The sequence below is a fragment of the Haliaeetus leucocephalus genome, unplaced genomic scaffold, assembly GCF_000737465.1.
Source record: "Haliaeetus leucocephalus isolate CR32 unplaced genomic scaffold, Haliaeetus_leucocephalus-4.0 Scaffold450, whole genome shotgun sequence".
Classification (NCBI taxonomy): Eukaryota; Metazoa; Chordata; class Aves; order Accipitriformes; family Accipitridae; genus Haliaeetus; species Haliaeetus leucocephalus.
Genome location: NW_010972886.1, coordinates 17,587,952 through 17,612,150, shown reverse-complemented (window position 1 = coordinate 17,612,150; position 24,199 = coordinate 17,587,952). Strand labels below are relative to the sequence as shown.

At 36.8% G+C, this 24,199-nt stretch overlaps 1 protein-coding gene across 3 annotated transcripts; it reads right to left on the bottom strand.

Annotated features, from left to right (window-relative positions):
• Positions 1 to 3,686: 3,686 nt before the first annotated feature.
• On the bottom strand, positions 3,687 to 24,193 carry PNPT1 (polyribonucleotide nucleotidyltransferase 1). 3 transcript variants are annotated; one of them, XM_010574852.1, is made up of 29 exons: positions 24,151 to 24,193; positions 23,376 to 23,436; positions 23,000 to 23,074; positions 22,016 to 22,121; positions 20,952 to 21,001; positions 20,392 to 20,455; positions 20,258 to 20,305; positions 19,478 to 19,591; positions 19,025 to 19,211; positions 18,455 to 18,506; positions 18,070 to 18,127; positions 17,821 to 17,917; positions 17,622 to 17,724; positions 16,328 to 16,398; positions 14,816 to 14,852; positions 13,914 to 13,980; positions 13,721 to 13,810; positions 12,793 to 12,846; positions 12,581 to 12,687; positions 11,857 to 11,928; positions 11,696 to 11,759; positions 9,977 to 10,060; positions 9,405 to 9,488; positions 7,267 to 7,373; positions 7,123 to 7,178; positions 6,471 to 6,549; positions 5,990 to 6,037; positions 5,451 to 5,609; positions 3,687 to 4,664 (listed from the first exon to the last, which is right to left on the bottom strand). In XM_010574852.1, the coding sequence occupies exons 2-28, from the start codon at positions 23,430 to 23,432 to the stop codon at positions 5,454 to 5,456; spliced, it is 2,187 nt and encodes a 728-aa protein (XP_010573154.1). In that variant the 5' UTR covers positions 23,433 to 23,436; positions 24,151 to 24,193; the 3' UTR covers positions 3,687 to 4,664; positions 5,451 to 5,453. The 3 variants fall into 3 exon arrangements, with proteins under 3 accessions (XP_010573154.1, XP_010573156.1, XP_010573157.1); XM_010574854.1 differs by having other exon boundaries at positions 24,174 to 24,193; XM_010574855.1 differs by lacking the exon at positions 24,151 to 24,193 and adding an exon at positions 23,806 to 23,827.
• Between the last annotated feature and the right edge of the window lie 6 nt (positions 24,194 to 24,199).

The following is a 24,199-nucleotide window of genomic DNA, read 5'->3' as shown; positions in this document are numbered from 1 at the left end:
CGCCCCCCGAGCGGCTTTCCGGCCGAGGCGGGGAGGCGGGGAGCGGGACAGCGCCTGCCTTCAGTCAGAGGCGTGTACTGGCGCGGCCGTGGCAGCTCCCGTGCCACTCCAACCCTTTACCGCAGCAGGGCACGCACCGCAACGCCTGTGCCATAATGTGCACGTCGTTGCACCGTCCCGTGCTCTGTAGAGGAGGCTCCAAAGCTAAACGAAAGTGGAAGCTGTTCAGTGAGAGAAACGTGCTTAATTAGTCCTCACAAACTGTACAATTTAAGACAGAGCACTTGCCAGGCTTTGTGGAGTCTTTAAGTCTTCGTTTTCCATACCAAAAACCAGCCACACATTTCCTCTGTACTAAGAATAATAATAATAATAAAAAATTACATTTCAGTGTTTGCATGGGAATAGGGGAAAAGGACACAAAAGCCTGCAAGAAGTCGAGCTGTGTGAAACCACAGGGACTTTGGGAAGGAGGGGAAGCTTGAAAGCGTCTCACAACAAAATCTTTCAGGCTCTGAAGGGGAAGGGCTCCCCGGGCCAGGGTGTGTTTCATTCCCAGACAAAGCAAGACTTTTCTAGCTCTTGCCTAATGGTGAAAGCAGTTACACCGGTATAGCTCTTACTTACAAGACTGGCATTTCACTGGTGAAAGTTCAATCTTGTTCCAGATGAAGGGAAAGAAAAAGTTTACTACAGAATACACCACTGTAAGTACTATGTGCAACTCTTCCATATGTTAGAAAAACATTCTCTGGGCAGATTTAGAAAATTTACACCTATGTAAGTCTCAGCTTTTGCTCTGATGTTCATTTTAACAGGTGCCTCTAAGATTTACTGCCATTCAGCACACTGAGTATGTGACAGCCACTGATCATTCCTTGGTGCAGTTTTCAATCAGCTGCACTGGTGTGGCTGAACAGCTGAAAAGTCTTTCACATTCCTCAAGAGGCAGCCTCATGGTCTGAGGACTGGTCAGCTTGCTTATTTAACATGTGCAAAACAACCCACCTCTAAGAAAGGTTAAGAGAAGCACCCTTAATTGGGGTTCTGTAGATCCAGGATTCAAGCTCAATCAAGCCCTTATTTTCATCGTTAACAGGGGCCATGGAAGACACACAATCATGAGTTTTCTTTGCAAAAGATGACAAGTGTAAGATACACCTCTGAAAACTATCATATACACTTATCTTTAGCTGTATACAGTATAGGAACATACTTTAGGATACGTGCATCGTATCTTTATGGATAAGTAAGTCAGTAACTGCACAAAAGGCCATCTTATATTAGTGGTTTCAGCAACCATAGTTTGAAAGTCAGATTAAACAGTTTACAGTTGGGTTCTACACAAGCCTTCCCCGCTACACGTTGGTGGCCTCTTCCGCATTACACGGCCTGATCCCCTCAAGGTTTTACACGTCAGGCATATTTCTGCCTCAGTGAAAGCTCAGTAAAAAGAAAACACATGAAAAGAAACACAAACCCCAATGGTCACAGCGTATTGCTGCTTCAGGACATCTGCCACTTGCAAACTCTCTCTCCACTCTGCAAGAACTTCTACGCATGCTCTTTACCTCTTCAAACCAAGTGCGTAAAATTCAGTATGGCCTCTCCTACTCAAGATTAAATGCAGTACTTCTCCAGACATGCAGAACAGCAAGAAACCACAGCAGAATATTCTGGACCAAATTCTCATCTGTCATGGTGAACAGCTACAGAAGGAATAGGAGATACATGAGCTAGAAGTGGCATGAAAAACTGTTTCTCTGCTTAAGCTGTGAAATAAATCCATGACCTCTCCAGGCATGAAATCAATGACCTCTGCGGAAAAGTGCCACTCCAGAACACACCCAGATTGCATTCCCTCGGATGCAGGGCTCCTTTTTGCCCAGAACAGCATCCAGGACTCCACAGCCTGGAGTGTTAGAAACCACAGCATGATCTTGCCATCTATACCAATAAAAAGCAAGCCAATTCTAGGGGACTTTGCCTGAAGAAGATATGCAAGACTTGCCCCAACAGCTCTTACGTATCTGACTTAAAACCAGGGTAAATACAAGACCAGGAAAGCAATACATCTGAATCTCTGCATTTTAAGATTCAGAGAAAGCAAAGCAGCACTTTTTCATTGTGGCACTGCATCTGCCAGTAGCTCATCTCTCCCCATTATCACAAAGACAAAAAGCTATAGCTCTTAGGTAGAGTTCTCTATTCTTCATCAAAACAAAGAATTTTGTTAGGGTAGGCTGCAGACAGAGCGAGTCATCAAGTGTCACAACATGGAGCAGCAGGGAGCTCTAATCTTTTTTGTTGTTTTCAGAAGCAAGACAGACAACGCATTCCTAAATCACTTAAAATTTCTTGTAGTGAAATTAAGAGACTGTATTATTCCCTCTGGCATGTAATCCCAGAAGTACAATTAGGCCAGCTCTTATGCCTTTTTTTATAGTACTTGTTATATTTATTGCCAGCCTTTAAAGATACCCAGCTCCTGATGCTTTGCACCTGTGTGAAAAATTCAGTTTTGGTCAAATAAATGCATTTCTGGCCCTCTTGACCTGCTGTAATGCTGCAATTGCCCAGCTTCACTTTCCAAAGCAATTCCTTTTGACGGCTCCATTTAAGATGGGTCATTACAGATGCTAATTATCTAGGGCAGTAGAGACAAAAATCACTATTTCAAACATGAAAAAACAGCTACTGCAATAGGGCTGAGTTTGCTCTCTCAAGCACTATTAACCTACATGCTCTCTGATCATAGCTGATATCACCTGAGAGTCAAGTGCCTCCTGCCACGGTCCAACCTGCCACTACTGACGCCTCTCAGGTGAACCTGGGATGTCTGAAACCAGCCTGCTTTCCCTCCGGGAAGGTTTACACTGACACATACTTACTCAATTCTTGGATCCCATCGCATTTCTCTCCTCAGGTAAGAGCAGCTGGTTTGTGCTCTTCCCAGACAGTTCCCAAGCATATTTTTTTCCACCCCTTCCCATAGGGTGTAAAACTTGTTACAAGTGCAGAAAGTCAGGCTGACTGTACAGGTTCTGTCACAGGTACATAAAAAAAATATGTATCTTTTTCCTACTTTATCATCTAACAAACAGAAACCCCCCAGCACTCCAACAGTTGATTTACTGAGACCATGACCTATCACACAAATCATTGATACTCCTGTTACTGCAGGCAAGAAAATACTTTTACAGGAAAGAATGGGATTCTTTTGGCTCATAAATCATTGATTTTCACATTCAGATGCAAGCATGCTACTGGTAATGTGCAAGCTAAAAAAAAAAACCAACAAACCCACTTCTAAAGTTAGTATTTTATGTAGTATTTCAGTAACTAGAACATCCATCTGTTCTACTAAGAGGAGCCTTACAGAAGTTTTTCTGCAATAAAAGAAGCTAAACCTTGGAAAACCACTTAGATTGCAGAGGGCAATTTCTGAGAACAGTTATGAGAAAAGGAAACATTTCAGCTTCTGTTCAGGTATTTTAACATTTGTCTACATTATTTCATTAACACTGTCCAGGATTTTTCAGTCTTACATGATGAAAGACAGACAGACAACAATAAAGGCAGCAGCCAATCATTTTTTTCTTCTTTAATATTTTAACTTAGAGTAAAAAAAAAAGGCAGAACACAGAAAAATTTTTACTGCATATTCACATTTCTCCTCTCCCCAGTGGTTTTTTGGTTTTTTTTTTTTTTTCCTTTCAGGAGGTCCAGAGCCCACTTGCCATCAGGTGGGAAGTTGATTTTCTTATTAGGTCTATCTACAAATTGGTGAACATCAGAAGGGACACCTCTTTGATTTTCAAAGTCTGTAACTCACAGTAGAAAATCAAGTTGTTCTTATGAGCCTCTGGGAAATGTTTTGAAATCTAAAAGACCAGTGAATCCATTGACAGAACATAGTCAATAGAGAAATTGTGACACTCTTAATGAGGAGGTTTTAGGGGGGTGATTTATCACATCAATTGTTTATTCCAAAACAATTATTTTAATCTTAATGTTTTCATTATATATTTTAAAATTCAGTGTTAATGAACCCAGATAACAAACGATGATGTTTCAGCCAGGTAGTTTTGTTCCCCTTCTGCTCAGATATTTTAGCAAGTCTGAACCCTACGACAGTTACTGATGTATTTATCTGAAACAGTGTCAATCACGTTAAAGGTGATACTTCTAAGTCTTGAGCTATGTTTTGCTCAACATTTCAATCTTGTACACTGAAAATCCAGTAAAACTGGCCAACTGTGCCTCTCAACTACAGTCATAGCTCATCAGCCAAGTACACAGCATTCCTTCTCTCAGAAAATAATTGTTAAATACTTCCTTCTCATCTTTGCATTTTTATTTTGAGATGACAACGAGAAGAATCTCAAGCACTGAAACGTAGTCTGCTCTTCAGTCTATACAATTCCATGTTCTTAGATTCTCACCCTTGCTATACAAGATAAGAGCACTGGTTGTTTCTGTTTTTCTTTTAAATGAGTTTTTAATCAATTTGAAGACTTTGAAGTTCTACATCACCTTTAAGCATAAATAGTGTCTATTTTAAAAACATGATTCACTACCATTGACCTGCAGATTCTTGTGTAGACATCTACAGATCCTAGCAAAGGTTGGCTGTATTTCCATGAACTATCACACCTTTTTTCCTGAAAGAAAGAGAAAATACTCTGTAACCAACTAATTATATCAAGGCATCAAACTCAGAAACACTTCTTAAAAAAAAAATTCGTCAGTGAATTTTGATTTCTTCTAGTGTTGTGAATCATTCCCAGAAGATTGCCACAGACTGCCTTAAATTGGCAGATGGAAATGCAATGCACCAATGATAATCTCATTGTGTAACTGCTCTTGATTTTACAATCAAGAGCAATCAATTTTACCTTCCTGTTCTAGTAGCCTCATAAAGAAAAAAAATGCCATACACAACAGCTTTTGGAAAAGTTTAGGAATAAGTCTACTAACAGTCAAATACACGCTGGGAAACTAGTTCTAGGGAGGAGCTTTGGGCATTCCATTAATTGACTGAGAAGTCTCCACTAATTGACTCAAAACTTCCAAGAAAGCAGCTTATTTTTTCTTCTCTTCCCCCACTCTGGTTTTTTTTTTTTCTTTTAAGAAAACGTTGGCAAGGTAGAGAAGAGGGAATGCTTACACAGATGTTGTAGATTAACAAATAAGTTTGTTTTGGAGAAAGTAGACTGTCTAGGATGCTGAAACTGGATGCCAATTTTACAATATCAAGCTCTTTACAACTGCAGCACATGAAAGGGCAGTCGCTAACTTACAACATGCTGCAACACAGCTGGCAAGCAGTATTTGCACACCACTGAAGGTTAACTGTACAACATAAAAACCAGATTGATACAATTCTTCACAATAGTTGTAAAGAAAGTGCAGTACTGAGTCATCTTAAGTTGTTCTTATGGCCTTACCTGTCACTGGGATGAAGTAGAGGACTGGGGAACAGTACCTCCCAAGACAATACTGTTTTTGTCAGTTAGGGTTTTAAGCACAGTTGTGGCTGGTGTCTGTAGAATTTTACGTGAAAGCCTCATTCTACCATCAGTTGGATCACGTCCAAAGTATTTAACCTGTTAAGAAAACAAACCACTTTAAGACTGGCCAACTTAAAGAGCTGGAAATAGCATTTTCCTTAAAAGGCAGTGGTTTGCATCTTTTTGGTTGGTTTTGGTTTTTTTGGTTTGTTTTTTTTTCCCAGTTTGACACTAGAAAAGCCATAAACAATAGGCACCATTTAGCCTATATAGCTCTGTCAAATTAATGTGGTGCCTAGATAGCAGGAGTATGACACTAAATAAATCTAATTTGAAGTGATCAGGCCTTTAACCAGCATAGAAAGGGAATGTGATATGGCAAAATATTTTCTTCATAAACACAAAATAAAAAATTCACTCAAATTCTAAAATATGAACAGCAGTTTGTTAGCATCTTAAAGTTAAAAAAAAATTACCTGAATTTCTTGTCCAACTTCTAATCCCAAGGCACTAGGATGTTTAATCTAGAACACAGTATTTTTCAGAAAAAATTATTTCAGTGTGATTAATTTTTTAAGGTTAGTTACAAAAGTTCCTTCTTTTAGGAATTCTTCATGCTACCCTTCAGACAATCATAGTGGCTCAACACTACCTTACAAATAACTGGTTTCTACATGTTACATAGAAAAGGGTATTGGAGATCTAAAGAACTTGGTGATGTGCATAAAAGCATAAACAGTAGGATTGTAGTAAGCATATAGTTAGATTATTTGCAGCTTTATGTACAGGGCAAGCAGAGGTTAAACAAAAAGGTGCTGCTAGTCCAACACAGCTTTTAACATAAAAATGGACTCTAGAACAACAGTATGTGTTACAGCTAATGGAGACTATGTTCAGTGAGAATCGATTAAAAACAAGTACAAGTGTCTAGTTTATACTTGTTTAAGCATGTATTACCTTTCTTTGATCAAGTTGTGAATTATGAAGTAACACTGGTGTCATGTTTGGATACAATTTTACCATCACTCCAGAATCTCTGCAACAGAAAAGAGCACAGTTATTTCAAAATACATTGATAGAAGTCTGTAGGTATTTTACTCTGCATATTGACTCCAAAGCAAGTATTAGTAAACTTCTCATAAACAAGATTTTACTCCCCTCTTTCTAAAAATCTTTTATCAACCATAACATGTCCACCCATTTTTCCTTAATTGAAGTGGATGGAAATTACTTATTTCAGGACAGTATTTTACAGTAATAAGTACCATCCAAAAAGTGCATGTAATTTTTGCAAGACAAATATTGGACTGAAAAGTGAAAAGGAAATTCCTACCATCTCTCTCAGATACAAAGATGAAAAAAGAAAGGCCTTAGGTTTTATTTATAGAGACATTCCAGTAACTAAACAAGCAGCAAAAATAAACAGCCTTATTAAGAAACACAGTAATATTTTCAACAGAGAAAATATCAAGAATGATGCAGGTGCCAAGGTCACCAGCCTAAGTTTGGCATCCTTAAAAATCAATTATTTTACATCATATTGAGGCATCAGGAATATAGCTACGTAAATAAACTAATTTCTACTTCAACTCCAGAGCAGTTTTTATACCTTATTTCAGTTATCGTGGCTGTATAAACTGCACCAAATTCCAAATTAACTTCCTGCTGTAGTGGGGGGGAGAAAAAGAAAACAGTAAGACACAAATTCACAAAATGCAGGTTTAAAAAGCTAACAACAAAAGTTTATCCTTACATCATCTTTGCAGATTTCACGGATAAATTCTCTTGCTTCATGCATAGCACTAGGTGTGGGGGCAAACACAGAATAAGTTTCTTCATCCAGCTGACTTACAGTTACACCTTAGAAAGAGAATTTAAGGAGAGGATTTATGTGAACATTGCTACTGTTTCAGCAAGCAGAAAAGTTACATTCAGTAAGACTTGCATAGAGCAAAATGATTTTTCACAGACTCATTAAGATCTCAGAGTCCTAATCATTTCGAATCTTCTTCAGATTAGGCGTTGGACAGCTTTACATGCAACTGAATGGAAGCCATGTTACAGGTATGCTTGCTAAATACCTGGACAAACTTGTGTTCCATATAGGAACACAAAATTGTTATTATAATCCTTTTATGGCAGGAAAAAAATTATTGAAAAAAATTTGATTTTATGAATGAATCTCAGCTTCTATGAATTAATTTCACAGAGAATTTTTAATAAAACTATAGCTTTCATTAATAGCTGATAGAAATTAAAGTGTTTCAGAGCCAGAACATAGTAAGATTGCATGGTAAAACTCTTTCCACCTCTAGACTAGTTTTCTGGCCAACAGACCGCAGAGGCTTGCAACCAAAGGGAAGTATGATTTTTCCTCCTTTTCTCCACCCTAATCCCGTGAGAAGCACTAATCAAGCTAGCCTGAGCATTAAAAAGAGTTTCAAGTCCAAAGCAGCTGAAGCAGAACACCTACTTGATAGTCCATAGACATCAGTCTTTTTTAATTTTTAGCTTTCTAAAAGTAGGGAACAAGTAAAGAAGTTGTACTATATTAAGCAATAAAGGGAAGAATTTGCATTTACAACAAAGTGCTCATAAAAGAAGTCTGATGTATTTAATATCACAGCAGAAATTCACCTCTGCTACAATGGCTGACTACTGGCTGAATATTACCTTCATCGCCTTGGAGAGATGGTAAGGGTGCACTATGTCTAGTTTCACTGGTTTGAGTCATTTGAACAAAGGTTTTTAATAGTGTAGCCTCTCAGAAATACTTAATGCTTTACAAATTCCATTCATTCACTTCCAAGGGCAACCACAACATCAAGCTATAGGCCTAATTTTAAGTGACCTGTCAGTCTGCATTTATCTCAACCAAAGTATCAATTGCCCTATTTAGGAAATGCTAGTGAAAGAGGCATCAACTTTGAATTTGGCACTTAAGGCCAGGCAGGACAAACCACTGTGTAAACAAGTAAAATCCATTTATTCCAAGAAATATAACAAGGTCAGGAAACCACTACTTGCTACCCGTTTAAGCCCCAGTACAGGTCATTCCTACAATGGGGTAGTGAGTTGGATTTCTAACATATGCTAGCACGTTAACAGTGTATACAAGCTCTTCACAGAATCCTAGGAAAACAGTCAATGAGCACTGTAGGAAAGAGTTCAATGTCCCCTCATAACCACAGCAAAAAAGTTTTAGTTTCTAGGAAGAGAAGCTGCATAGATTTGATCTACACTTCAGCATATTCCTGATCAGACTTGCTTGACTTCACAACTTTCATTCAGCACTCTGCAATACTGTCCCTAGATGAACCTTTAATTGCCTCTTCTGCAAGCCCTGAAAAACACCATCACACATGCACTAAACTTCCAGGAATTCCTGCTGCAAAACAAACGGCAAGCACTTTTACAGAATCTACACAACTAAGCGTAGCTGAAGTGAGCTTCACCTAGCTCTTCAAAATACATGCACCTCTTATCAAGATACAGTACAGACTCAGTTTGTACCGAGCATTGGAACAGCTAAACATGCCAGTCTGAAAACAAAGGCAAATACTGTTTTGCAGTCTGCAGCATAAAGCACAAATTAAAAGTACCCTTTTCTCTTAATAGTTCTTCCTATTTACTTATTAGGTTGTTGCTGCCAAAGCACAAATGCCAGTTTTATAGAGGTGGTCTACAGAACAATTTGGGAAGTTTAAGTTTAGCTACTTACAGTTTCTGAAAGAACATAAAGATAGCATTAAGATTTAGCAATAACTGTGCTAGTAATACCTGTGCTACCAAGATCCACTAATTAAAACTCCACACTAGTAATTTTTGTATAGAAAAGAGAAGCTAGTAACACATTAAAATAAATTGTCACCTGAAGTAAGAATATCTTACCAGCCTGTGCTTGAAGTTTTTTCAGATTATAGGCCCCAGGACCAACGAATCTTAACCTTTTTGATAATGGAACGTGGATAGTTTCTGAAAGAACATTTAAAAATACTTTGAAATTCTAAATATAATAATCTTGAAAGCTGTCACAAAAAATTAGTCACATTCATTTACGTTTTAATCTTCTATAGCTACTTGTATTATTTGCTGAACATTGACATAATTACACTTAAGAATTGAAATAAATGAAAACGTAAAATACAAATACTTGGATGAGTGTAAATTACCTTAAGCCATGCCAATACTGACATCTATATCCACTCTGATTTTGTGAGAGTTTCACATAACTTCAGTTTAATTCTGTTTTCTGGTATATAGTGAAATAGTACAGTGCTGCCTCACATGGCAATAAAACCCAAAAATTCACCTCAAAAAAAAAGGACAAAAAATAACCCCCAGAGGCAGGTGCAGAAACATATAACAAACATTCATTAAAAAAGCTGTTTTAAGCAGCAGCTTATTGTTAAAAAGATAATTATAAAAGTTATGCATTCTTATCAACATACAACTAACATTACCTACAACTGGTCCACTTTCTTTTCTGTTAGGTCTGGGTTTTGCCAGCGTTTGGTTCATAATTTGTAAAATCTCCCTCTTTGCAGCTGTGAGGTTTTTTTGGGGCGGGGGAGGAGGAGGAAGGAAAAATAAAGAGTTTTGTGTAAGATTAAAATAAATTTATGCAGTTTTTGTTATAAAGTAGATAAACATCTGTTCATATAGTCTGCCTCCTGCCTAACTTCAGAATTTACCTTGGTAACTTAACACATTTCAGGTAGCGCATCTTTGTTGCGGTACCAACATTCTGCTCTGTGTATGCAAAACCTACGCCTTCAGCACATTTATTGATTTTATGCAGCCTAGAACATTACAGAGAATTCTGTTTCAGTGTATTATTTAAATAAATCACAGTGCCTATAAAAGCAACAAGGTGTAGCTTTGATTAGTTAAGTTATAATACACTGGCCTGGAACTTCAGCTGAGCTGCCTTAAGTGATACACCATTAAATAGGAATTACTGGTTCTTACATTTTAGTAAGGGTTTTCTTACTAAAATCTTGTTATTACAATCAAGTTGAAAATTTTCTCTTACAACTAGTTAAATCCTCATTAAAGCTTGTAGCTTCAGTTTTTCATATGGCTTAAGAATATTTTAACTGTGCACGTCAGAATACCGACAGCAGTAAATTTCAATAGTAAATATAGCTGAATTTATGGTAAATAAGAAATAGTTTTTGCTATTCTTTCTATAACATTATTCTGTTGGATTTTAAAAAAAAGTCATGTAATAGGATGTTTGTGTGTTAGTCCAAATCCATTTTGGTGTTACAGTAACACTTAACATATTTAACGAGCAACAGGTGCCTCCTCCCTCTCCCAACTTTCACCAATCAAAAGCAATCCAGTTTCAGTGAGCAAAGCTGCACTTCAGCCTTTACACCTCTGTTATTCACAGGGTACCAAGCTGCTAGATCTTAACCATCAACTCCCTGAGATGACATGGACTTTTACTTAAGTTCTAAGAACTTGCTGCTCAAGACACATTTAAAAATTAGTCTGAAGTTACTTTAAAGTTAGTTTGGAGCTTATTTTTAACAATCCTTTTTACTGACCTATTGCACAGCACAAACCAAACCTCTTTTCCCCAACTCACCACATATGGTTTCACACAGTATGACAAAAATCTTATAAACTGACATGGCCTAGTAATATTGTACTTGCATCAGTCAAATCCAAAATACTGCATGTAAATATTTCTTCATGTATTCCTCTACCCTGATGTTGCTCTTCTGCATAAGTTCCCTCCCTTCCCACTTTGCTATGCCACTAATTTTATTGCAATTTTTCAAAGCAAGTTACCCATTGTACTAAACTGGTGACTGTTAATATCACACCATTTTTGTTCTGTTTTAATAAAAAGTAACCTCCAGGAGCAGCAGACAATTTCACTGACATTATGTACAATAATATGAGACTTAAGTGTGGTGGGAAGGGCCTGGCTTTTTTGGAGATTGAATGCTCTCCTCCAACACAAAAAGCTATTTATTTTGCATGAAGTGCCTATATGGAAGTATAACAGACAACACCCAAATTAGCCCAGTTTTTTTGAAGACAGCAGCTTTTTTCCACAATGAAAACAAAAAAATTAGTAATTTATTATTTAGTTTCATAAAACTTAGAATTTAATACAATTTATCACTTAATATGATAAAATGGGTGCAAATACAATATGGACCTACCTGTAGCTTGCTGAATAGCTTCCATTACAATTTTTACTGGTATTCCTGGCAGTTTTAGATCAGCCTAATACGAAAAGAGTTAAGTTACATCAATATGTAAGGAAAGCTTTTTTAGATACATTTTCAGAGTTCCATTTTAGGAAGATTTAATGTTACGATACCTGCAAGGCAGTTATTCCTTTATTAGTACCTGCCATCTTGAAATCCATATCACCATAGTAATCTTCAATTCCCTACCAGCATAGACAGAAAGAAAGCAAATTGGAGTAACTTTATCCCACTGTCAAGCCTCGTTATACTAAAAGTACATTCTGTGTTTCAATAAGCCACAAAGTAGTTCTGCAGACTTGGAATTACTGCTGAGACTCACGTGTTTTTTCTTCAACCTTATTTTGCTGTTTTTGATTAACACTGTTCCTTTCTCTCCTTATAAATTAAGAGCTTTCATGCACTAGTTCCTGAACAACAGATCCACAGTTGATTTTCTACTAGCAGTGGCTGCCACAGGAACAAGCATCAGCAACACGATAATATGCATTTCCCCGCCCCAGCAACTTTGTCAAGTGCTCATTCTCCATCCAATACATTGTGTTTTTCAGTAAATTATTCAAGAATTATTAATCTCTTTCTCCCAATTGGAAAGAGAGAGCTTAAAAGAAATAACTGAGTAATTACAAAAAACTAAGAAACATGACTGGACATTTCACAGAGATTTTCTGAAATAAGGGAAGAGTTTGGGAGACAAAACAGAGAAGATAAAACTATTCAATATTTCCAGTAGTGTATGTTCCTGAAGTAACTGGGTAAACAGTTACAAAAGAAGGCCATAGAATGTATTTTACAGAATTAAGCAGCAATAAAACCAACAGTACTAGAAACACTCACCAGGATGTCTGTCAGCAAGCGATAGTCCTCAATATCTCCTTTTTCCACACTGCATTTGGTAATGAGACCTATTGCTACACCTGCCACTGCACTTGATACTGGAACTCCTAATAGTGGTAAATAAAAATACATTTTTATAACCTTTGGCCATTTACAAATCCTGTAACACATTATCATATGTAGTTTATCCTTTTAAGTGCCATATTTTGTACCTGCATCCATTAATGCCAAACTTCCACCACATGCAGAAGCCATTGAAGAAGACCCTACAGAGTTAGAAGAATACAGAGGGGGGGAGGGAAGTATTAAACAATGGTCAGGAGTATCTGAAACAAAACTTGCTAGTGATATTCTTCAATGACAGTTTGACAATTGACTTGCTGCTAGAAAATACTGTACAGCACCACACATACCACAATAAATAATTACAATTAGAATTTTTCTGTAGCATAAGTATTTTTAACAAGAAACGCACAATATACTTTTAATCTTTCATGATACTGATACCAAAACCCCTCAAACACCACAATGAACATTAAATATTCTAAACAAGGAATCTGTGGGTTTTGCAGGAAGCTGCAAATGGGACTCCTTCCCTTTGTCCACTAACCCCTTCTGCAACCCACCTAATCTCACTACAGTGCTATGAAATAGGAGGTGGACCTCAGGGAGCTTCCTGCCACACACGGGAATCTGCAGAAAGGTGAAATGGATAGCTCTCTCCCAAACTGGGGAGATGGGAGAGAACAAAACAGCCAGCCAGGAGAAGTTACCACTAAGTCAGTAAGGGTACCAGCTGTGATTAAACACTGAAGAATGGGTCTCAATACATGCTGATTTATTTTCCTCACTCTGTAGCATAAAAATGCTGCCAAATACCATTTTATTAAACTCAGAATTTGTTTGCCTCTCATACTGATACTGTGCTGTTACACAAATGGAAAGAAAGGTCCATTGTTCATGACCATATACATCCTTTTTATTTTAAGTACTTCAGGTAATAGAGCTATCAAGATTAAGAAGGTTAAAAATGAAATCTATTACCTAAAATGCCTACAACTCAAGTTTGTCCAACTCAGGTTTTTTTAAGAGCTAAATTTAGTCCCTAGCACTAAGTTAAAAATAAGAAAGTCATAATACCATTTGACTCTAAGACTTCAGAAGTAACTCGTATTGTGAATGGGAAATCCTGGGGAATAATTGGTTTCAGAGCTCTTTCTGCCAGTGCACCTGTTAAAAAAAAAAAACACAAAACACCAAGTGATCCATAAATAAAAACAATCAGACAAAATATTAAAACTTACAGCATGGGACTTCTCTAGTCTGAACTTACCATGTCCAAGCTCTCTTCTGTTCATACCAGTAACTTTGCCAATCTCATTAGTTGCATAAGGAGGAAACTATGAAGTAAAAAAATGTGTATATAGAAAATTAACTAATATTTTTTCTCCATTTTAAAACATACATGTAGAAAAAAATTCTTTTTAAGTTTTTGCGCATCTCAAGGAAAAAACAAGTTTTTTTAAAAAAAAAAAAAAAAAAATCAAACCACTACAGGACTTCCATCAGTCACCCGGTTTGCAAACCAGGACCAGTTTAGGTAGTGTTTAGTAAATGTTTTACTTCCACTGAACAAAAGAGAATAAAGCAGTCGCAAGGTAGTTGAAAAACAACACAAGCTTACTCCAATTAAACATATCAGAATAAAAAATTAAATTTTTTAATTTAATAAATTAAATAAATAAAAAAAATTAAACTCCAGTTAAACATATCAGAAATCTTGTTTCTGTCATACATATAACGGAACAAGGTATGCCTGTTGCCTGTATGAAATACTTTGGGCAAGTTCCAAAGGCTGAGAGATCCAAGATGTAAAAGCACTTATTTACTATTGGTGCAGTATGTCAGCTGAACACTATTAATAGTTTACTAAAAATAATAAAGCAGGTTAATCGTGCTTTCAGTAATATCCCATTCTTAAGGGGCTAACCTAATGTTAAGGTATTAAAAAGGTAGTATAAAATGGCAATTTACAAATTATCTAGGGCCTTTTAGGAAACCAGCACTTTTGTTCACAAACTGCAGTATAAACTTACATATGAATTAGAATTAATACATTTTAACAAATCTAGAGATAATTTATATCCTTGGAAGTGATCAATTTCACCTTTAAAAGCAAGGTATGAAGCCCTTCTGTGAATCATGCAGAAAAAACTGTGACATGGTAAAACTCACCTCATAATGCAGCATGAAGTTTTTATCTTTTATTCCACTATTAATTAAAAACAAGACCATGTCAAGAAAGAGCAACCAAATATGTCTTACATACAATAATACATAAGATTATATTCAGTTATGCTTACAAATAGACCCAGCAAAAACAATGAATCAATAGATTTGCTGATCACCCACATTTTCCCAAAGGTTTTCTATGGAGTAAACACATGAAAAAGCACAGTCTACAAAAGAAAAACCTCATGTGCTAATCATCATCATTAAAACAGTTTCCCTAGCTGTTTAGAATAGAATAGGCCCTATCAGTTCCTTATGCTGGTTTTGGTGTGTCTGAAGCAAGAAAAAAAAAAACAAATTCAAATTTCAAGAACAGCAGCATCTTACTGTACACATTGCAGTAAGGCCTCAGAAAAGTACGTGCTCAGAATGAATACTGAAAATCTCTGTAACCACAAAATAGCTCTTGATTAAATGAAAAAAGCATGCTCAAAAAAGTTACTGAAGTACCACAAGACTTGACTCTTAGCAATAAATACAAAAAAGCTAATCTATAAAGTTGCTTCAAGTCAAGACTTGCCCGTAGTTTCATATAGAGGCAATCTCTCATTCACGAAGCAACCTAATGAGTGCTAATTAAAATCCATTATTTAGCACAAACTAATTTCCAAGAATACCAAAATTACAGACTATGGACAAACACCTCTAGGCCAAAAAAATTAACTAACGCAAAGCTGACACATTAAAATGTAGAAGCTGCAACACTGGTGGGATGAGATCACTGAACTGCAGCTTTAAAGGGAAGGAGTTTCTCCTCCCCAACAAGTTAGCCCTCAGCAATAAAATGTTAACAGCACAAGGACTTGCTTGCTACATTGTAAGTTAAATTTTCCTTACTCCATTAAGAAAGAACACAAATATTTTCACCTTCTGAACATTTTTATTTTGAGACAAAATGGGAATATATAGATAGGCTGATTCAGTTGGGGGGAAAAAAACCCACAAAATTATCTGCTCTATTTTTTTTCCATTCAAACCAAACTTGACAAACAGAACAGCACTTCACAGGCTACCTGCATCAAACTTATCGAGCAAGACTTCAAAACATCTGAGAAACAGATTAAATGAATAGAACAGATATCAAGTTCCAAGTGTGAAGATAAATACTTGGAACAAAGAGAATCGACTTTCATCAACTGTTTATTTAAAGAGACTTGGTATATGGACACAGTTTTACAGATTCAAGAGTAAGTCACTATTTTCTTTCTCTTGAAACCAGACTAGATGTTACTTGTAATACTGTCCAATTTCAAATGTGTGTCTATGGAGTTAATGTCACCTTGACAAAAAACAACTGCCAAGATCTTTTGAGAACAGGCCACTTCAAAGCCTAATTTTACACATTTATTCAGTCCTAATTAATATATATATGTCAAAGTTCAAGGAATTTTTATCAAATGTGCTTAAATGCTCACCCTTTATTACCACCAACAAAACACCAAAAGATGTACATACCTCACCGCTGTTGAAATAAGGTCTGATTTTACACTTGATTCTAGAGAGTCAAACGTAACTGTACAGAGAACCTAAAATAAAAAGAGAGAGGGCAAATAAATTGCTCTTAAACACTTCCACCTTTCACAACTTTTACTGTTTATGAAGAATCAAAAAGAATGATTTCAGCAACAAATATGATGCCATCACCTACCACCTCCGCAAACTTTTTTTTCCTTCATAGCACAAACTTACTCATAATCTGTAAAGCTTGTATAATCTTACAGGTGATCACATTTAAAAATACTAATTTAATGCTTCTTAACCTAGTAGGAGCCTCGAATAGTTTGTTCACTAAGAAACCAAACAACTTTGTTTAAGAGCCAGGGCAAGATGCAGCCACCATGTTGTGCAAAAGAGCAAGCCTGTTTATCACATAGACTTGCAGCATGTGTTTTTTTAGTGGGGTAAGAGGGAACAACATTGAGGAATAAATCACTGTTTGCAACTACCCATGTACCCTGTACTAAGTCAGATCAACAGCTGACAGCCTTCTAGGAAAATGAGCTATAAAAATATGGGAGACCAAATCTTGAGTACATTCTTAATTCAATCCACCCAATATCTGACACTTTTGGTAAAAAAGAGAAAAAAATCTCAAGGTAGTTTTTTGGGTACAATTTCCCTATTTAGTCCAGGTTACATATGAAGTTTCTTTTAAAAGACTTCTCATGACATACACAATTTAGCACTGTCCTGCATACCACTGAGTCACCCATTTTTCTAAAAATGAGCAAGATTATATTTTACATTAAAAGCTTTTGTTTCAACAAGTATCTCTAACATAAGAGTCTATGTAGAGGGATGAAAAAGGTATGATTTTGGACTTATAAACAAAAAATTTTACTTCAAGCCATCCTGAATCGGAAAGCTTTCTTCTCAAACCACCTACTCCCAAGACAAAACCCAACCAACCAAAAATGCCCCAAACCTGCCAACCTGATCTGAACAAGGAGAATCCTTACAGCTTCTAACTTTGGTTACTAGACATTTTTCAGAAAGTCTAAAGACACAATAATGCTTACCAGACTCATTCTGGGCACATATGCTTATATCTGTCTTGTTCATGTAGCAAGGAGCCAAGCTTTGTCTACTGTCTTAATGGACTCAGATGTATTTTAATTAAATCTAAACCGTTTTCTAGTTATTACTATTTGAATGTGAAGAAAAAGGAAACTTTGCATTTAAATGAAAGATACAAATCTTTCAGCTTTCGATAAATTAATTTATAGTTTCTGACGTTTAAAGATACTACCTGTGTTTGACCTCTCTGAAATAACGCTGATCCATGAAGCATTTTAAACATGTTCACTTCACATTTGATATCTCTGAGGGAAGTCAAATCTCTCCCATCACACCTAAAGTTACAAGCAGAAATTATGAGATCAATGGAACTATAGTCTTGGACAAAAAGTTGACAGAAATATTATTCAGTAGGAGTTTGATATACTTACCTTCTATATTCATTCAGAACAAGATTTCTAAAAATATCCTTTGAAACCATATTGAAAGATTCTATGATTTCATAAGGCTCAGCCTCTGGAAATTTTTCTGGGTATAAAAAAGAAATTGCATCTGAAGTTGGAAAATTAATTTTATAGAACTTCTGCTAAAATAGCTTGGCCAAAGAGCACACTGTAATTCTAAGTAGTACTAGCTCCATTTAAGCATTCTCTAAATATTAAGAAAGCAGAAAATAATACCTTTCAGCTGTTCTTCTGTTTCAAGCCTTATCTTGTTAATTGCTTCATCTCTAGAAATCTAGAACACAGGATTTGCAACCAGTTAACTCTACAAGGCAGAATAACAAAGGAGGTTTGGGTTGTTGTGTTTTTGTTTAGTTTAAAATTCTGTAAAACTCCAGGAATAAGGAATAGGATTGTCACACAAATTTAAAGATCAGTAACATACTGCAAACAAATACTCTGGTAGATAAGAATTTACAGAACAATTTATTATTACTATTGCAAATACATGCAGAAGAGGAGAAGAGCTTTTATTAACATTAGCTTAAAACTAAATCTTACTACAGTTCCATTACGATATTAATTAAAAAATAATTATATCACGTTTGAACTAATTACTTACTTTATCATGGCTGGAATCTGTGAACACTGCATAGATCTTGTTAAAAGCAAGTCTTTCAGAAGAAAGGAAACAATTTTTGAAAACACATCTTAAAAAACAATTACACAATTAGTTTCTTTTGAGGATTAAATGTTTGTTTTCACTAGCAATATCAAATCACCAGACTGACATTCATAAACATTACTAGCCCCAGCTGTCCTTCCTGCCTGCTCTCCCACCACCCCTCTCAAACTAGTTATCATTTCCATGGATCATACACGCCAACATCCTGACTTCTCTTGTCACCATTCCACAAGAGTGGCATATTAACTTACAATTCCTTTACTGAATTTTCAGGGTATTTGTTTTGCCCTGTCCTTCTTACTAAGTATAAAGCCAGAGAGCTGAAGGCTGTGTTCCTAAGTTTCTACGGAAAATGCAGCAAGTAATTCTGAACTTACAAAACATGCTATTTTATTAAACAAAACACCCAAACTATCTAATTAGAGATCATCAAACTAAATGATCATTAAATAAGCATTTTGAGTCACTTAACATAATTCAGATCAAAATTATTTGTTCTGAACTTACTTCTTCACGCATTCCACAATCTCTTCAGGAGCAACAAATAACTTCTGAACAGTTCTCTTGACAACACCTTGTTCTTTCACTAGTTGTTGAATTCCCTGAATTATTTGCTGGGTATGCTTCACCCCTACTTTGATAGCATGACAGAAGTCTTGTTGCAATACGTTCTCGGCACTTGCTTCCAACATAACTATCAATGGAAAGTTAAAAATTAAGTAAATTACTTTTTTATTGTTCAATAACAATCTAACTCAGCTGAGGAAAACCAGATTAACATTCAACTGCATAAATATAATGGAATTTACTTCACCTAACCAAAAGGTACCTAACCTATCACTGTTGTTTATTCCTACTGTTGTGTAAAAACACAAGTTTCAAAGATTAGGCAAATATCTGCAAAGAGGCACCTACCTGATTTTCAAACACTCAAGACATACTAATAATTAACCTACTTACCAACTTGATTTTGTGAAGCTCCAGCAATAACTAAATTTAAAGCACTAGAAGACATCTGTTTTCGAGTTGGATTGATAATGGTTTCTCCATCAACCAGTCCTACCCTTACTGCACCTATAAAGAAACCCCAGAAAACTATTATTATTATTATAATAAGGAAGCTCTTTAAGGCATCATTTAACTTTGAAAATTATACATCTAAAAACAGCAATTAAAGCTATGGATTAATTTTAAAACATGAGCTATATAATAATAACAAAACTGTAAGGCAAAATTATCTGTTCTTTAATTTCTTTTGGTTAGTATTACTGGGTAGGGCATATAATGCCGAGCAGCATTATACACAAGGCTGTAAGTCTATTAGGTTTTTTTAGTCATTTGAACACATTTTCTAGAAAAAAGGCAGGTGAAAGGAAATTACAGCTAAACATTTGTCCTTGGCTAGATCATTTCTCTTCTCCAAAAAATATTCACAATGAAACAAAGAAGTATTCTTATTGAGCTATTTTCTAAATGATGCTTTTCAAGACTAAGTTTCTCTAAAGAAAAAAATTTAAGTCATTACTATATTGGAATATAAATCCTTCCAGAAGTATATTTAGTCCAGAAAAAATAATGCTTTCAAGTGCAATAATGCTATCCATTGTAAAATTATTTTCAATACTTGAACCAAAAGTTAGTGGACTTCAAATTCAGATTCTTGTTAAAAAAGAAAGCATGAACCGTGGTCTAAGTCTTCCATTATGTTCAAATCATCATCATTTCAAAATATTTACTTACCAATAGGACCATTCCATGGGATATCAGATAATGCAAGTGCTGCAGAAGCTAGAATGAAGAGATAAAATCTGTATTAGAAAAAAATGGATCACATTAAAAATTACTGCTCATGTGTGATTTAAACATCCTCTTACCTCCATTAATTGCCAGAACATCCGGATCATTGACGCCATCTACTGCTAAAAGATTACAAAGGATCTGGCATAAGATAAAAGACAATGAATAATTTTGACCTATACATTTTTATTAGCTGTCAATACAAAGCTAAGAACAATAAAACAAAACATTCCACATATTTATACAGGCCTATACTACAAATGAAAATTTGTTCAGGTATTTAAACTAGAAAGCTCACAAAAACCCACTAATGTATAATATCGTATCATATCATATGACATATATTATTAGCCTTTCTTTCCTCTGTTGTACAGAGGATATTTGAATTTTGTTCCTGTATCTCTACAACAAAATTTGGAAACTAGCATGTAATAAAAATAATTTAGGATAAGGAAATGACAAACTAAAAAGCAGCATTACACTATTAGACTGTTTTGCAAAGTGTAAACCCCTCCTGGATGCTAATGAAAATTGCTTTTCTTAAAACAATGCCTGTATCATGTGAAATTTTCATTGGATGTACCCAGGTTTCCCATTCTGAAGGTAGCTATAGTTAAGGACAGTGAATGTGACCTACCTGTGTATCATAAAAGTAGCCTACTGGAAAGAGTGGTCTGATTGACCGATCTGCAAAAGAAATATTCCAAGTCTAAGAAGTATTTGGTTTTCAGTAGTTAGTATTCAGTTTGTCTTGTAATAACCCCAGAAGAAACTGACAACATGGTTTAAATGAAAGACCCAGTCAAACAAAAAAGAGAAAAGGCAGAGAACCCTGAAGGAAATTTAGTATGACATATAATCAACTCTAAAATTTCAATAGCACTCAGAGTAGAGTAAGAGTTAGTTGGGTGAGCATACCCACTGTCAGTAACACAAGGTAAAAACATTGAAAAAGTCTTCTATGCTTTAGGATACAAATAACCTATTAAATAGTATTTCACCAGAAATATCTTCAATGAAGGGACATAGTCCTCAAACAGAGAAAAGCAACAAAAGCGTGTATGTTCAAAATACTGCATTATTTCCATGATGTGTAGATTTCCTATTAATTTTTTTGCAGTCTGAAGTGTACAGGACTCTGTAACAGCCTAGGCCTTATAGGCTGTTCCCTCTCCTAATTCTTTTCACTGCTGTCTTAAGATGCTGATGTATTTGACATCAGTTTTATATAAATGTTGAATTTCAAGGCATTATCTTATTCATCAATGGAGATAGCCATGATGGAGATGACTTTTCAAGCAGGATCAAGAGGGAGAGAATAAGTCTATACCAATCAGTAAGCCTGCCTCTTTGTATTTCAGAGTTTAGCTTGGTTGTCTCTTCCACCTGTCCAGACAGATGTGCAACTGTTGGGATGTTATCTCTGTAGTTAGGATGAGATCTTAATATCAACAAAGGTGACAACAAGGTTTCTCAAGATCCAGGCTTTTTATATATAAAGGAATACAGACACAGCCCCAGTTGATATATCGTTTTAAAAATCAGTACTGATAAACAAGAAACTACAAGTTTGTTTTCTTCTGACATTACTGCAGAAACAATCAACTCTGCAAAGAGCAGTTATAAATTACTCTTTTCAAACATTCTTGAGAATATTACAAAATATTTAAAATACATTGTCAATAAAGTGTTCCAGCCTACCTATTACTCTGCTCGTAAGAATTTCTTTATCGGTGGAACCAAGTTCTCTTCTTAGATAGTTTGTAGGAATTCTTCCTGCTGCAGCAGCTTTCTGACGGTAGTCAACCTTTTAATAACAAAACAGGGATTCCTAAAGACAACAGATTACTTATTTCAGAGCCACAGAATCATTCAGGTTAGAAGGGACGCCTCCAAAGGCCTATAATCCAATCCCCTGCTCAGAGCAAGGTCAACTCTGAATTCAGGTGACATTATTCAAGGCTCTGTCTTGATGCTCAAATGGACTCTCCCATTCTAGATCATATATGGGCTGCCCAGCCAGTCAGACCCCAGCCTGAACTGTTGCAGGGCACTAGTGCACCCCAAGTTCAGGACTTCATGTTTGTCCTTACAGAATTTCATAAGGTTCCTGTCAGCCCATTCCTCCAGCCCCTGGTCCCTCTGGACAGCAGCCCTGCTTCTGAGCGTATCATTTGCACACCCCCCCCCCCAGTTTGGTGTCATCTGCAAACTTGATGAGCAGGAATTCCAGGTCACCAATACAAGTATGAAACAGGTCTCTTTCCAGGACAGACCCCCTGAGGAACTCACTCTTATTCAGCCTCAAGGTAGAACAAGCATCATTAAACCTTAATAACCACAACCCTTAGAGCCTCATAATCCAACCAGTCTTTCACACATCTAAAATATAATATTTGAACATGGATGTTGTGGCAGACAAAGAGCTTTTCTAGAAAGACTTTTTTTGGTACAAAGGCTTTTGTAGAAATCCTTGCTAAAGTCAAGGTATACAATATCCAGTGCTCATCCCTCATCCATAGGTCTAGTCATTTTATCATAGACTGCTATTCTGAAATCCAGGGTCTGTAGGCTGCTGATTGCACTCCTCACTCCTTCCAGCGTCTTGAACTCCACTATTTAATAACTACTACCACTGAGGCTACCACTGATTATCACAAAACTAATTTTGTCATTAGTACTTACCACTAATGGCACAAACTGAGATGCAGAAGGCTTAGTTTTACTGACTGCTGTGACCATTACTGCTGTGTCACCTAGCTGGATTAAGGAAAAAAAAGAAAAAAAATTGAAAATTACCTGCAGCTAAAGTCCTAAACTTATTCACAAACTAAACCGCCAGAATATTCTTTGCAGAAAACAACCACATAAATCCATGACTCACACCATTATTTTTGCTTTTCAAACAATTTTTTTTCCTACAAAACACAGCTGTACATTCATTAGGGATTAAACTGCCACTTGAGGCTCTGTATCCTTTCAATAGACTCTGATGTCCTAACAATGACTGTTCAGATCCAGAAATTTTGAAGTTGCACAAATTTTAACTTTTTTTTTTTACCTGAACAACAGCAGATCCATCAGCAAACCTAGCAAGTTTTCCAGAAGACAGTTCCATCTTTCTGTCAGAAAGAAATAATCTGTTACTCACGGTGAATTCAAATTTTCCAGTACTCCTGCATTCATCTACAGCACCAACTATACAGAATGTAGGCTACGCTTCGTATTGGACATAAAAATCCTGATTAGATCTGGAAATTGAAACCCTCTGACCAAAAGTGACCAAATCCCCTTAACTTCAACATGCTTTTGCCTCCAATGTCCTGCTGCTTTCACCTTGAAGCAAAGACTTGCAGCCAGCCACATGGGATGTCACCTAAAGCAACGTATATGGCTTAGAGGCACAATGCTTTGCTCACGCCGGGAGAGGAGGAATCACCCACCTGTTCAAGCTGGATTTTAATTTTGCCGCCAGAAAACGCAATGCACACCTGCTGTACCCTCACAAGAGAAGGGGAGCTGCCTGCGCACCCACGAAACACCTTTTCCCACCACAGCTGCGGAACATTCTCCCTTCCGCGCAGGAAAGGGAAGGAAATACACCTGCTGCTCACCCGCGGAGAGCGAGGAACGGCACGGCAGGAGGATCAGCGGCAACTTCTCCTCACGTTTGTTCAACCCGCCACCCCGGACGGCTCTCTCGGCGCCGACGACCCTGGGGTCCGCCGGCCCCCTCCCCACCGCCGGTACCGAAAGCCGCTCCTCAGCCAGGGCCGCAGCCCAGGCCCAGGGAGCGGGGAGCACCCGCAACGCGCCTCCGCGCTGCCGCCCCTCACCTGCCCCCCACTTCCACCGTCACCGTCCGGCAGGGCCCGGGCTCCGCCG

Excerpts from the sequence above, each read along its gene's own strand:
- PNPT1 (XM_010574852.1), bottom strand. The coding sequence starts at position 23,432 with ATGGAACTGTCTTCTGGAAAACTTGCTAGGTTTGCTGATGGATCTGCT. Across the intron at positions 23,075-23,375 it reads ATGGATCTGCTGTTGTTCAG|CTAGGTGACACAGCAGTAAT; the intron begins GTAAAAAAAAAA and ends TCCTTAATCCAG. Across the intron at positions 6,550-7,122 it reads GCCACGATAACTGAAATAAG|AGATTCTGGAGTGATGGTAA; the intron begins GTATAAAAACTG and ends TTTCTGTTGCAG.